This window comes from Marmota flaviventris, chromosome 15 (genome assembly GCF_047511675.1).
Source record: "Marmota flaviventris isolate mMarFla1 chromosome 15, mMarFla1.hap1, whole genome shotgun sequence".
Taxonomy (NCBI): domain Eukaryota; kingdom Metazoa; phylum Chordata; class Mammalia; order Rodentia; family Sciuridae; genus Marmota; species Marmota flaviventris.
Window position 1 is genome coordinate 62,782,464 of NC_092512.1, and position 15,893 is coordinate 62,798,356.

At 35.1% G+C, this 15,893-nt stretch overlaps 1 protein-coding gene across 2 annotated transcripts in view; it reads left to right on the top strand.

The window, feature by feature from the left end:
• Positions 1 to 15,893, top strand: part of Sdcbp (syndecan binding protein) — a 33,823-nt gene that overhangs the window by 3,550 nt on the left and 14,380 nt on the right. For both annotated transcript variants that reach the window (XM_027932804.2, XM_027932803.2), the window contains exon 2: positions 15,093 to 15,158. In XM_027932804.2, the coding sequence (XP_027788605.1) occupies positions 15,108 to 15,158 (51 nt within the window). In that variant the 5' untranslated portion in view covers positions 15,093 to 15,107. The remainder of the gene's footprint in view (positions 1 to 15,092; positions 15,159 to 15,893) is intronic.

The window sequence follows — 15,893 nt, forward strand, 5'->3', positions numbered from 1 at the left end:
TTCTAGATTGATAAAATAGCAAAAAATGTTTCAAGATGTAGGAAAAAATAAGTTCACTAAGATTTCATCTTGTATAGATTTTTAGACTTATAAAAATTTCTAGCAAACCTTGATGGTATTTGTAAGATAATGATTTTATTTTATTGAAAAAAATTTTCCATTTTTCTTTGAAAAAATTGCTAAGGAAAAGTAAAAGTCATAGAATAATACTGCTTAAATAAGGAGGTCCATTAGACCCTGATTGTATACAAAGAATTAAAGTTCAAATTCCTGGACCCTACCTGTTTCCCAGTCTTGTGCCTACTGTTTCAGTTTCTGCTGCACGGAGTTAGAAATCTGTTATTTAGATTTCCAGATTATTCTTATGCACTGTAAAGTTGAAGAACCACTGTTTCAGGACCTTAAATTCTGTTTTACTTTGATACCATATGATAGTACTTTAGGCTACTGCTTTGTGTGTTATAGTTTTCTGTGTCAATGTAAAAGATTTTGTATTATTTTTCATTTCACAATAATTGAAGCTAATTAAGCTACTTTTTTGTTTAAATAAGAAAATAGTTTGATATGTTGCATCCATCTGAAAATAATTTATGGGACTAGAATGTTCAAACCTTTTGTGGTTAAAGTTAAGGGGAATAGAGCTTGTAGTAGTAGATAGTAATAGGAAGTAGACTTTCTGCCTCAGATAAAATTTTATTTGTTGTTGATTAAATGTATTATACATTAAGACAAGACCCTGGAAAGCAGCTTAAGTTGATGGCCGACCTGGGATTAGAACTCAGATCTTTGGAGTCTTGACACTGTATTTTTTTCTTTTTTTATGGTTAGTGATTCTGCAGTCCTGAATTTGCATTGTCACAAATATTTTAAAATAGCCTCAGATTAAAACAAACAAGCATGACTGATGTGACTCTACAACATGTATAAACAGAAAAATGAGAAATTATACCCCTTTTATGTACGATATATCAAGGTGCATAAATGCATTCTACTGACATGTTTAATTAAAACAAATTAAAAAAATTGTTTAAAAAGTTCAGGATGAAAAGCCTATATACAAAATCAATATATTAACAATAAAATAATTGAAAAAAGAACCTTAACAAAACCAATACTTTTGAAAATAACAAGTACATGTAAATTACTTAGGTAACAAAAATGCATGTAATACCCGTGCACTGAAAACTGTAAAACGACGTTGACAAAAACCAAAGTGGATGTTTATAAATAAAGAAATATACCATGAAAAAGCAAAAAACAAAAACAAATATTATTTAACCCAGTCACTTAATTGTTGCAGGAAACCAGTTGTAGTGGTTGGTTCAAGGAGTGAAGTCAGTCAGTATTGCCATTCCAGGTGGTATCATTTGGGAATTTACCAATGTGTTTGCAGATAGAAAGGAAATTAACTTGATGTTCCAAAATACCATATACATCGTTTAAGTTATGGAGGCCTTTTCTCTGTGCACATGTTTAAAGATTCTACACTAACCTGGGTGGGGAGGTTGAGGAACAAATCAGAAACTTCATATTCTTAACAAAAAAAGGTACTTTAGATGTCTTGAAAATACCTTGATACTACCCCAATCCCTGAGAAATCTCTGAATAGAAACTAATTTGGGGATTATTTTCCAAGGCCCAGGGAAAGACTGGGTTTAGCAGTCTTTCATAAGGCATGAAGAGTGTCAAGAAGGTTGCATAGAGTATAAGAGTGGGCCAAACTTGGCTTAAGAATAGTATGAGAGCACCAATTCTTTCCATAGAATTAGGACAGAGAAAAATAGCTTTTATGATTGGGAGAGCTGTGATCAAACTTTGGTAGGGTAGATAGCCACTGTGACTCTTGCCTGCTGATTTCAGGCAAAGTAGAAGTTATATTGATTGGTCAGCTGAAACAAAGGCCTAGGAACAAAATTCTGTAGTTTAGGCCTTGCAGTAATGCTGCTTGATAGGAGGGTGAGGTAAAATGAGAATTCTTCCCTGATGTAATAGTTATTTTCAGAATCCTCTTAAATCTCAGTGGTCGTTTTGACATTCCAGTCATAATTGAAAAGATTTCCCAAGGGTAGCTTTGTGGTTCTTCAAAAAGGGCCACATATTTCTGATACTTTGACTTAGTGTCAGATTATATTTAATTATTTAAATATAATTTACAGGCTCTGTTTCAGCCTCTGTAATATACAAGTACTGGGAGATCTGTAGGAAGCTGGGAAATGGCTTGACAGGATAACTCTGTTCTGTATCCTGTTTTAATCCTAATTCCCATGGGATGAGACGAGATTCACATGTGACCCATTATTTAATAAATGATTTGTTATGGAAATATTAATTAAATGACATGTTTATTGTTTGAAAGGGTTAGACACTTGCTTTGAGGTAGGAGAGATAAATGCCTTATAGTTTTCTTCCTAGAACATAAATACTTCATTTGAGTGGTTTTTCAAACATGAATTTCTCATTTAAACCTAAATGAATAACTTTGGGAGGCAGAAATACTGAGCCCTGTAACTCAAAATCTATCTTGAGCTTGCAAAAGGATGTTGTTGAAGGTTTGGTTATTTCTTCCTGGCTAGCCTCCCCTGCAAGGTAAGTATGCTAGCATGCTCATAGTGGCCATGGAAGGAGTTTTTTACAAGGAAAGCACTGGAAAGGTAGGTATGTACAGGTAGATGTGGTTGGAATTGTAACGGAAGGAAAAAATGTTATCCTTTCTGAGAGGGTAATTGTTTTAGACTGTCAAAACAAATGCAGATTTAGGTAAGAAGTGGCTTTATTGTAAAGGAGTATTCCAAGAGGGGAGAGTACCAAGTCTAAGATCTGCAAGCATCTGGGCAGAAAAGGGGTGCATTTCATAGGAAGGAGCAGATTAGAAAAGGAAGTTTTTGGGGAAGGGCAGGACGGCAAGTGGCAAGTCAGATCTCAGGTCAGATAATGTTTTACCATGAAGTCAGCCTGATCTTAGGAGGCATAATAGGGACTATATGTTGGCTTAGGCTGAGGGTAGATCAAAGTTAAGTTTTGTCTTGAAGGAAAGAGAAGTACAAGCAAAGTTTAGGTTATGAATATTTTTTGAACACTGAGGTGAAAACTGTTCAGCTAACTATGGCAAGAAATGGGAATTTGTGAATTCATTGTCTGGCTTTGTCATAAGTAAAAAAGGGAACATTTTCTAAGTCATATTGGGGGAGTTCTTCAGACTAAACTAGGAAAACAAAAGGATGAGGGAGGGGAGAAGATTTCTTTAATTATAGCTGTTTATCGGGATTATTTATATATCCCATCACCTCCTGCTCCTTCCCTTGATTTATATATATGTGTTCCATTTGGCTGTTCCTGAGTTATATTCTTTTTATAAACTGGTAAGTGTAAGTAAAATTTTGTTGAATTCTGTGAGGAGTTCTGTTAAATTATTGAATTTGAGGGGATTATAGGATCCCTTAGTTTATTGTTATGGGACAGAGCCCTGAACTTGTGGAGTCTGTGCTGATTGTGTCTGGTATCAGAGTTGAGTTGTTAAATACTAAGTTCTTGTTGGATAGTTGGTTGATGTTCAGCAGACTCCACACATTTGGTGTTAGAAATGGTTTCACTCCACAAAGCTACAGCTATCTTATATTTGATAAAGGAGCTGAAAGCATGCAATGGAGGAAGGATAGCATCTTCAACAAATGGTGTTGGGAAAACTGGAAATCCATATGAAACTGAATCCCCTCCTCTCGCCATGCACAAAAGTTAACTCAAAGTGGATCAAGGAGCTAGATATCAAATTAGAGACTCTACGTCTGATAGAAGAAAAAGTTGGCTCCGATCTACATATTGTGGGGTCGGGCTCCAAATTCCTTAATAGGACACCCATAGCACAAAAGTTAATAACAAGAATCAACAAATGGGACCTACTTAAACTGAAAAGTTTTTTTCTCAGCAAGAGAAACAATAAGAGAGGTAAATAGGGAGCCTACATCATGGGAACAAATTTTTACTCCTCACACTTCAGATAGAGCCCTAATATCCAGAGTATACAAAGAACTCAAAAAATTAAACAATAAGAAAACAAATAACCCAATCAACAAATGGGCCAAGGACCTGAACAGACACTTCTCAGAGGAGGACATACAATCAGTCAACAAGTACATGAAAAAATGCTCACCATCACTAGCAGTCAGAGAAATGCAAATCAAAACCACCCTAAGATACCATCTCACTCCAGTAAGATTGGCAGCCATTATGAAGTCAAACAACAACAAGTGCTGGAGAGGATGTGGGGAAAAGGGTACTCTTGTACATTGCTGGTGGGACTGCAAACTGGTGCGGCCAATTTGGAAAGCAGTATGGAGATTCCTGGGAAAGCTGGGAATGGAACCACCATTTGACCCAGCTATTGCCCTTCTTGGACTATTCCCTGAAGACCTTAAAAGAGCGTACTGCAGGGATACTGCTACATCGATGTTCATAGCAGCACAATTCACAATAGCAAGACTGTGGAACCAACCTAGATGCCCTTCAATAGATGAATGGATAAAAAAAATGTGGCATTTATACACAATGGAGTATTATACAGCACTAAAAAATGACAAAATCATGGAATTTGCAGGGAAATGGATGGCACTAGAGCAGATTATGCTTAGTGAAGCTAGCCAATCCCTAAAAAACAAATACCAAATGTCTTCTTTGATATAATGAGAGCAACTAAGAACAAAGCAGGGAGGAAGAGCAGGAAGAAAAGATTAACATTAAACAGATACATGAGGTGGGAGGGAAAGGGAGAGAAAAGGGAAATTGCATGGTAATGGAGGGAGATCCTCATTGTTATACAAAAGTACATATAAGAGGTTGTGAGGGGAATGGGAAAATAAACAAGGAGAGAAATGAATTACAGTAGATGGGGTAGAGAGAGAAGGTGGGAGGGGAGGGGAGGGGAGATAGTAGAGGATAGGAAAGGTAGCAGAATACAACAGTTACTAATAGGGCATTATGTAAAAATGTAGATGTGTAACCGACGTGATTCTGCAATCTGTATTTGGGGTAAAATTGGGAGTTCAAAACCCTCCTGAATCAAATGTATGAAATGTGATATGTCAAGAGCTTTGTAATGTTTTGAACAACCAATTAAAAAAAAAAAAAAAGAAATGGTTTCACAAAAAATACATCATAGGTCAGTAATGGAATACTGACTCCAGGTGAATCTTTGATTGTTGATGATAATTGAGAGCCTGAAGGTGAGAGCGTTTCCCCACTGTGAGGAGGCAGTAGAGGCTTATAGCTTCCAAAATTAAATTTCCCAGCTGCTTAGGTTTCTCTCACTGCCTTCCTGGGAGTAAGTCACCTTGGGCTACATCTCCTCAGTGAGAGTGATCCCCAAGCTTGGTGAATGTGTTTAACCTACTGAGTGGAGGATTCCTTGTGAACTCTGTGGGTGAACAGGCTGCCTACCGGATTTATTTCCCTTCTGTTTCCTTTTAAAGTCTTGCTGCCATATGATTCCAGCTTGCCCAAGTATTTAATAGTTGTATTACATGATTAAGAATAAGATTTTTATTTGCTTAGTTGAAAATCTGAGTGGATTAGTGATACAGTGTGAAGAAGCAAAGATGATTTTTGAAATTGTTTTATGCTATAAATTTAAATAACAATAATCTAAATGCCTCTCCAAATGAATGAATAGGCACTGGGCAATTCTGATGTGTCTTTCTGACCTCATTTACCTGATGCACTCAGGAGTGACCATAGTCCTGATACTTATTCTTATAGATTACTGTCTATTTCTCACAAGCAGATTTTGCTTTTTTTTTTTTTTTAATTTCAGTAACTTAATGTTACAATTAACATACCGCAAATATTATGCTGGAAAGTTTGATTTTTGTGGTTTTATGCTTCTGTCTATTCCATACCGGCTTTGTTCTCGAGTGTGTGGTTCACCCAGCTTACTCAAATACCACTGCTTATGGGACTGAAGTTGTTTTAAATTTACTTGGTGATGTTGAAAATGTTCTTGTTTTTGTCCCTGAGTGCTGACCCTTCAGAAATTTTTACACATTGGGGAAAAATAATTGCAGGATTAGAGATTAAAATTTTCTATGAAATGCCAATTTAGTATATTAATTAATCATCTGATCATTCATATGTATTTGTCTTTATTTTCATGTAATTATATATTGCTTTTTGTTGGTTACCATTGTCATGAGCATGTTTTTTATGTGATCATCTTATGTGAAATAGTTTTCAGTTGTTTCCTTATATTTAATTCTTATGAATGTTTAATTTTAAATCTCTTCCCCCTTTTCCCACCATACTCAGCCCACTAACTCCTTTCCACTTGTAAGAACTGAAAATAATTTCTCCCCTGTTGTGTTTTCTCTTTATCACTCCATTCCTACAGTTTGATGAACACTACTCAATTTTAATATAAGTTGAATTTATCAATATTTTAAGACTATCTAAATACAGTATACCATATGAGTTAATAGAACCCTTCAGAAAAATAATACAAACATTTATTATTCCCTTGCAAGGTTTTTTGCAATTAGATTCAAAATTATAGACTTGCTTTTACAGTATTTTGATCTTTTCAATAAATATTTATTTATTTATTTTTTTCAATAAATATTTAAAGATATATTGTTTACTGATAATAGTAAACATTTGATGTCTTTGAGGATAAAGCATTTATGCTACATAAATAAGAAATTGTGGGTTCTACCCTTAAGTATTGGAGGTAAATGTGTACTAGCTGTAGCATAAGGAAAGTAAAACTGCTGGGTTGAGAGGAACAAATAATGTTAGATTGAGGTCATCAAAGACTAAAAAAGTGGCACTTGAGCTAAGCCTCAAAGTTGACTAGGATTTTTTAAATTTGTTTTAATTAGTTATATTGACAGTAGAATGCATTTATGCACTTTGATATATTGTAGATAGATGGGATATATTTTCTCATTTTTTAAGTGTACGTGTTGTAGAATCACATTGGTCATGCAATTACATATATACATAAAGTAATAATGTCTGTTTTGTTCTACTATCCTTCCTATCCCCACATCCCCTCCCCTCTCCATCCCTCCCTTCACCTCCCTCTACCTAATCTAAGGTAACTCTGTTCTTCTCTAGTGCCTTTATTGGGAAATAGTGTCTGCATATTAGAGGAAACATTCAGCCTTTGGTTTCTGGGGATTGGCTTATTTTGCTTGACATGATATTCTCCAACTCCATCCATTTATTGGTAAATGCCATAATTTCATTCTTCTTCGAAGCTGAGTAATAGTCCATTGAATATATATACCACATTTTCTTTATCCATTCCCCTATTGAAGGACATCTAGGTTAGTTCCATAGTTTAGCTGTTGTGAATTGAGCTGCTATTAACATTGACGAGGCTGCATTACTGTAGTATACTGAGTTCTTTGAGTATAAACTGAGGAGTGGGATACCTGGGTCAAATGGTGGTTCCATTCCAAGTTTTCTGAAGAATCTCCATACTGCTTTTCATAGTGGTTGTACCAATTTGCAGTCCCACCAGCAGTGTGTACCTTTTTCTCCACATCCTCACCAATATTTATTGTTGCCTGTATTCGTGATGATTGCCATTTTGACTGTAGTGAGATAAATCTTAGTGTACTTTTGATTTGCATTTCTCTAATTGCCAGAGATGTTGAATACTTTTTCATGTTTGTTGATGGATTGTATTTCTTGTTCTGTGAAGTGTCTGTTCAGTTCCTTAGCCCATTTATTGATTGGGTTATTTATTTTTTGGTTGTTAATATATTCTAGAGATTAATGCTTTGTGGGAGGTGCATATGGTAGATTTTTCTGGCAATCTGTAATCTCTTTCCTCACATTATTGTTTCCTTTGCTGAAAAGAAGCTTTTTAATTTGAATTCATTCCATTTATTGATGCTTGATTTTACTTCTTGTGCTTTAGGGGTCTTGTTAAGGAAATCAGATCCTAGGCCAACATGGTGAAGATTTGGGCCTACTTTTTCTTCTATTAGGTGCAGGGTCTCTGTTCTAGTTTGATCCATTTTGAGTTGATTTTTGTGCAGGGTGAGACACAGAGGTTTAATTTCGTTTTGCTACATATGAATTTCCAGTTTTGTCAGAACCATTTATTGAATGTTTTTGGTGCCTTAATTTTGATAGGTGAGAAGTCATGGAAGGATATTCAATTAAAAGAAGATACCTTTTCCAAAAATATGAAGGCACAGAAACATATAACCTGGCTGGCAAATAACAAGTGGATTGTGGTTGGAAAGAAATTGGATGAAATGAGGCCAAGAAAGTAAAATCATGGAGGAATACTTTGTTTCTTAATATAATGGTGAAAGTTAAAATCAACACATTTAAAGAAAACCTGTATCTAAGTGTTTTTGTGGGGTTTTTTTTTCCGGTGTGTTTGTGTGGCTGGGGGACCAGTGATTGAACTGAGGGGCACTAGGCCACTGAGCCACATCACCAGTTTTTGTATTTTATTTAGAGACGGCTCTGAAACTAAGTTTTTACAAAAGTAAAAATTTTGGTCATAGCTTAAAAAAATTTTGAAGCCCATTTCTTTTCTAGACTTGAGTTGTTCAGTATTAGTAACCATAGAGTTGTTCATAATACTTAAATTTGTTTGAAGAGATACTTTTATGGAGGAGAAAAGTTAGAAAACTACTCATTAAGTTGGTCCAATTTCTTTTTCTTTTTTTAATATTTATTCATTTTTTTTAGTTTTCGGTGGACACAACATCTTTGTTTGTATGTGGTGCTGAGGATCGAACCCCAGCCACGCATGCCAGGCGAGCGCGCTACCGCTTGAGCCACATCCCCAGCCCCTCAATTTATTTTTCATGAAGACAGTCAGATCTTATACTTAGGCAATGGTAGAACCAAAAATAGAAATAGTTCTAGACTCCCAAATAACATTCTTTTCAGTGTAGTTGTTGATACTACAGCTTGCTTTATATTTTATTTTTATCATGTACTTTGTTTTATTGATAAAATGGCTGAAAGTTTAAAGTAAAAAATTTGTTTATATGCTGGGTGCTGTGGCACATACCTGTAATCCCTAGCAGCTTGGGAGGTTGAGGCAGGAGGATTGCGAGTTCAAAGTCAGCCTCAGCAAAGGTGAGGCACTAAGCAACTCTGTGAGACCCTGTCTCTAAATAAAACACAAAATAGGGCTGGGGATGTGGCTCAGTGGTTGAGTGCCCCTGAGTTCAATCCTCAGTACCCCGATCCTGCCAAAAAAAATTGTGTTCGGGAGAAAGTCTGCTAGGGGAACTCATGTTTGAACACAGAGAAAAGGTATTTGATTTCTTTCTTCTGGATTAATATGATTAAGTAGTATTTGTGCTCTCTCAAGAATTTGTATTTTTTTCAAAAACCTAAATCTTACTTTTCCCTTAAGAATTGTGTTATATTATTTCTTTTCAATATTTTATTGGGGGTTGTAGTCAGGGAATATAGCTAGGCAGAAAAATGAAGTTGGGTGCTAGGCACTTCCTTCTCATGGAGATACTGACTCAACAATTCATTCATAAATTCTCTTTGTGAGAATTGCAGAAAATAGTTGAGGGGCTCCTAGACCCTGAGCAATCATTAAAGTAGCTGCCTGGACAATGGAAGGAAAACTAATGGCATTTGCTCATTATAGACCATTCCCTAGCTCGGCATGGTGTGGAGAGGAAATCCTGCTCCTGGTTTCTTCCTGGGGAGGGAAAGAGAAAACTGAAATATATGCAACATTCAGGATTTGCAAGGGTATGCCCAAGGATCTGGTGTCTATTGTAACAGAATATAGGCACTTATAGAAGAGGTTACTAGGTTGGAACATTGACAGTTTAGACATGTATGCCTCATAGTCCCTTCACCTGGCTCAGCATGGAATGAGTAGGAAAAAAACCATACCAATTTCCATCTTCCCCTTAGAGAAATCCAAGTTGGGAGTGTATCCAGTATTTTGATTTTTCACCTGGCTGCCCAAAGGTTTGGTTTCTGTCTTTCCCCTGTGTTGGAACATGTGACAGGAGTCAGCATACTGTCTAGTGTTTTAACCTCTCAGTTTACTGCCAAGGGACTGGTTTCTGTCATGCTGTTCTCAGACCTGTAATGGGAGCCAGCATACTCTAGATGTATGGGAACCACTGAGAGCAAAGAGCTGAATGACATGCTTCTGTTCTAAAGGGCCTGTGGTTGATCAAACAGTAACTGATAAGTTTGTCTTCCTCTACTTAGTGTCAGAGGCAAAGGGGTAGACTAGAATGATTTCAGCTCTTTGGAGAGCTGCTCAAAGGATGTTCTGGCTAGTGCTTCTTGAGCTGGGTAGCTTGCAGCAGCTCCAGAGAACTTGAGGTACCACAGAGAGATATCAGAAAGAGCAAAAGATTGTAAGATCTATAAAAATGGAAACCTACAAATCCTTCTAAGAATTTACACATAAAAGTCTAGAAAAGATGCATCCACAGAAAAAGTTCAGTGAGTACCCAGAATCTAATCAGGATGATTAGTGGAGATTTTTCTCTATATAGCATCATTACAGAAAGCCTAGTAGATGTGGCTCTTTCTCTCTGATTGTCATGTTTTAATCCCCCCAAAAAGTTATGAGGCACGTAAGGAATCAGGACAACATGGCAAAATCAAAGGAACAGACTATTCAGGAACCAGTCTTTAAAATGTGGAGTTACACAAATTGTTCACAAAGAATTCAAACCTACCATCATAAAGGTGCCTCAGGAAAAATGATAATATCAACAAAGAACCAAACACATTTTGGAGCTAAGAATGTGGTAACTAAATCAAAAGATATGCTAGGGATTTCAGCAGCAGAGCAAGGAGTCAGCAAATCTCAAAGTCAGGTGATTTTTTTAAAAAAAATTACAATTCTTATTATACATATAGAGCACAATTTTTCATATATCTGGTTGTATACAAAGTATATTCACACCAATTCGTGTCTTCATACGTGTACTTTGGATAATAATGATCATCACATTCCACCCATCATTTCTAACCCCATGCCCCATGTCATTTTATCAGGAATAAAGAACAGTTACATATGCACCCAGACTCAGATCACTGAAACATGAAGCAATATTAACAGAACCAATAGGAGAAATAAGAGGATAATAGTAGGAGATTTCAATATCATATTTTCAATAATGGATAAGCTATCCAGACAGAACATCAGTAAGGAAAACAGCCATGTGTGGTGATGCGCACCTGTAATCCCAGCAACTTGAGAAGCTTGGGAGGCTGAGGCAGGAGGATTGCAAGTGCAAGGCCAGCTTCTGCTATTTAGCAAGGCCCTAAGCAATTTACAATAAAAATATAAAGGGCTGGGAATGTGACTTGGTGGTTAAACAACTCCGGGTGCAATCCCTGGTATACACACCAAAAAAGCAAAACAAAACAACAACAACAAAAAACCAAAACATAGGACTTAAACAGTACTGTAGTCCATATAAATGGACTACAGTACTGTTTAAAGACATTGAAAGAACATTTCTTCCAGCACAGCAGAATTATCAGATTTGAGTGTATTGAAATCATATGAAGCATCCTTTCTGATCACAATGAAATGAAACTAGAAGTCAGCAGAGGGAAATTGGAAAATTCACAAATGTGTGGAGATTAAGCACATTCCTGAACAAATTTTTTGGATTACAAAAAGGGGAACCAAAGATCTTGGGTTCAAACCCTAACACCACAGGTTGGGGACAAAGAGAAAATAACCAGAAAGAAAAGCAAATTATGTTTATTTGGTTTAAAGTTGACTTAAGGAATGAATTTATAAAGTAAAAGCATCAATTTACTAGATTAGAGAAGAAACGAGTAAAATAGAAAATAGAAGAAAAATTTACAAAACGTGAGTTTTTTTCCCCCAGAAATCATCAAATAAATAAACTTTTAGCTAGACTAAGAAGAGAGAAGACGCAAAATCAGAAATGAAAAAAGACATTCCAAATGATGCTATGGAATTAACAACACTTAAAAGAGGCTGTTAGGTGTTGACTCATTGAAAACCTAGTAGTAGATAAGTTGCCAAGAACACAGAGCACTTGCCAAGACTGAATCATAAAGAAATATAAAATCTGATTACCTTGCAGTGGTTTGAATGGGGTCTGTCCTAAAAGATTTATGTGTTGGAGACTTGTTTCTCAGTCTGGTGGTGTTAAAGAGGTGGTGGGATCTTTCAGAGTTGGGGCTCAGTCATTACTGGTCCCTGTATGTTGCTGGCTTCCCATCTTGCCAAAGAGCTCTTTGCTGTCAAGTGCTTTCCTATCATGATACCATCAGCTGTGAGGTGAGCCTCAACTAAGGTGAATCTGTGCCTGCCATCCCCCATCCTGGACTTTGAACATCTGAGACTATGAGCTAAAATTGCTATTCTTTATTTAGCCTCAGATGTTTTCTTATAATAGGAAACAGACTAATGAAGAGCAATATGAATAAGAAAATTGAATCTGTAAAATCCTCTTGACAAATAAAAGTCCAGAACCAAATTCTTCAGTAGAGAAATCTAATGCCATTTAAAGAAGTGATATCAGTCCTGACACTCTTCAAAAAATGAAGAGGAGGCAAGCAATATTTCTATATTCATTTTATAAGAGTGGCATTACCCTGATACCAAACTCAAATAACAACATCACAAGAAAAGAAAACTGCAGGTCATATAATTGTCAGTCATAGATGCAAAAATCTCCAACAAAATACTAGCTAACCAAGTTAGTATACTGAAAGGATTCTACACCATGATGAAATGGGATTTATTCAAAATAATTGAAAGCATAAGTCAGAGGTGGACAAACTCTGCATAATTCTACTCACATGAATTTTTAAAGTAGTTAATAGAAACAGGAAGTAGAATGGTGATTATTACAGATGGGGGAGGGGAAATAGGGATTTGTTCTGTATGTGTAGCTAGTCATGCAAGATGCAATCATTCTAGAAAACTGCACATTATGAATATAATTGTCAATGTTAAACACTTAAAAACTGTTAAAAGGGTGGATATTTTGTTATGTATATTTTGCTACTACTATAAAAGAACAAGAAAAAGGCCATCTGGATGGGACAGGAATAAGAGGAAAAGTGATCTCATTTCAAAACTACTTGATTTTATATATAGAACATCCTAATAAATCCACCCCCATAAAGAGTACTAGAGCTAATATTGCATTCAGCACAGTTGTGTACAAGGTCAGTGTACAAAGTTAGATTTATTTCTTGCACTAGAAATGAACAGTCTAAAAATGAACTTAGGGCTGGAAGGATAGTTCAGTGGTGGAGTGCTTATCTGCATGTGTGAGGCCCTAGGTTCAATCCCTAGCACTACCCCAAAAAAAGATTAAGAAATCAAATTCATTAATAAGTATATATAGGAGGAAGCAGTTTACCAAAGAGAGTATAAGTAAAAGCAAATTAAAAGAGTATAAAGGCCAGGAATAACTTATTCATGGACATAAAACTTCTACAAAGTTAATGAAATCCCTGTGAAAATTTCTTTTTCCTTGTGAAAGTGGACATATAGATCCTCATTCATAATGAATTGAAAGGACCCAAAATAACCAGAACAATATTGAAAAAGAATAAAATAGTAGGAGTCATACTTCCTAATTTCAAAACTTAACTACAAATGTACAGTAATCGAGACTGTGTGATATTGTTAAAAGGATAGACATATAGACAGAATTTAGAGTCCAGAAATAATAATATATTTATAGGACTGGGGCTGTAGCTCAATGGCAGAGCACTTACCTTGTATGTGTGAGGCATTGGGTTCTAACCTCAGCACCACAATAAATAAATAAATAAATAGAAATAAATAAAGGCATTCTGTCCATCTTTTTTTTTAAAGGAGTAAAATTTATTCTTGGATAGTATCATTAATATTATAAGAGTCATTAACATATTTAGTTTATCCTTTCAAAATATTTTCTATGCAATTTTGCATATATTTACAAAAATATACTGATACAAAATCATTTCAATCTATCAATTCAGTATTTTCTTTTTTAAATTTTTTATTCTAGTTTGTTATATAAGACAGCGGAATGCATTACAATTCATTACATATTTAGAGCCTTTAAAAAATTAGGCATTTGATTTTAAACAAGTGTGCCAAAAAATTCAATAAAAGAAAAGTTTTCAAAAAATGGTGTTAGGACATTTGATCCACTTAGAAAAGAAATTGGGTACCTATTTCACACAATGTACAAAAATTAATGAAAATAGATCAAAGACTTAATTGTAAGAATTAAAGCTATCAGATTCTTAGAAGAAGAAAACAAATGTAAGTCTTAATGACCTTGAGTTAGGCAATAGTTTCTTAAGTAATTCATTTGAAGCCTATAGTAACCAAAAATAAATATACATTTGACTTTTATCAAAGTTTAAAACTTTGTCAAGAAAGTTAAAAAACAGTTCACAGGAAGAAAGTATTTACAGATCCTGTCTGATAGGGTTCTGTGATATAGTCAGAATGTTAGTCTTGCTTACCCAGCCCCCAGCTCATCTATTGCATCCCATAATGACCAAGGTGAAGGTGGAAACTTTGGGGGAGTGATGATCTTGTGTGGGTTCTGCTTTCATGAATAGGATCAGTGCCCTTATGAAAAAGATGGTGTAGAGCTGCCTTGTCCTTCCCACTCTGTGCCAATTACGTAGGAAATGGGGCCTCCCCAGACACCAGATCTGTGGGCATCTTGTCCTTGGACTTCATTGTCCATAACTGTGAGAAAGAAATTTCTGTTTATAAGTAACCTCATCCATAGTTTGTTGTTTTTGTAGTCTGAATGGATTAGGAGTAATGACTAGAATATAGGCAAAACTGTTAACTACTCAAAAAAAAAAAAAAAGAAAAATAATCCTGTTTAAAACCCAGAGGTAGTGGGGTTTAAATAAACATTTATGTATAGATAGAAGATGCAGAGATAGATAATAAGAATGCAAGTGGCCAGGCACATAAAAAGATAATCAGCATCATTAGTCATTAGGGAAATGCAAATCAAAAATTCAGATGTTTTTATTGTGTTAAACAGTTGTACATGTTCACATGTCTGTTGCTGGCTGTGCAGTGGTGTATTCTGTGACACTTGAAAAATAATTTTTTTTTTCTTTAGGAAAATTCTACAAAAATGTCTCTCTATCCATCTCTTGAAGATTTGAAGGTGGACAAAGTAATTCAGGTATGTTTAAATACTTCTTAATTTTTTTTCTATACTGTAACATACATTCTACTTATTTGTGAAGCAAAGCTAGAAACATAACTAGTTGATGTATTTGTATATATTTTTATAATTCATAAAATTTTTTGTTCATTCCTGTTAATGGTAGACAAAAATGTCACAGAGAAACTAGTAATTCTTTTTCATTCCACTGTGAATTAATAGGTGTGGGATGTTATTTCTTTAAAATTTGACTTAAACTCTTCGAAGACAGCTTCTTTTTCAGACTAATGTTTAAACTACTACAACAAATTTAAGTTGATAAAATGTACTCCAGCCTTTACATAATTACAGTTTTGTGTAAAATTGGTACATTTTTCTTTTGGGATCTTTATAATAATTCTAACCCTCCTATTTGAAATTTAAAAATATAGAAATAGTGAAGCACATGCTACTTTTAAAAGAGCAGTATTGTAAAAGTACAAGGGCATAGTGATTTCTTTCCTTCATGTATTAGCTTTGAATATAAATGCTTCTACTTATAAAGAAAATGTGGAGTTGGGATCAGTTCTTGGTATTTTGGAAATATTTGATAATCTTTTTTAGCTGGAAACCATTTTGAACTCACCTGTTTATAGTTTGCTTTCTATTTGATCTCTTATAAACTCAGACTCTGTTCAGCTATGGTTTGTTATTTTAACTTGACAAGATAAACCACACTGTATTTATTACCCACATTGTATTTATTAATACTCT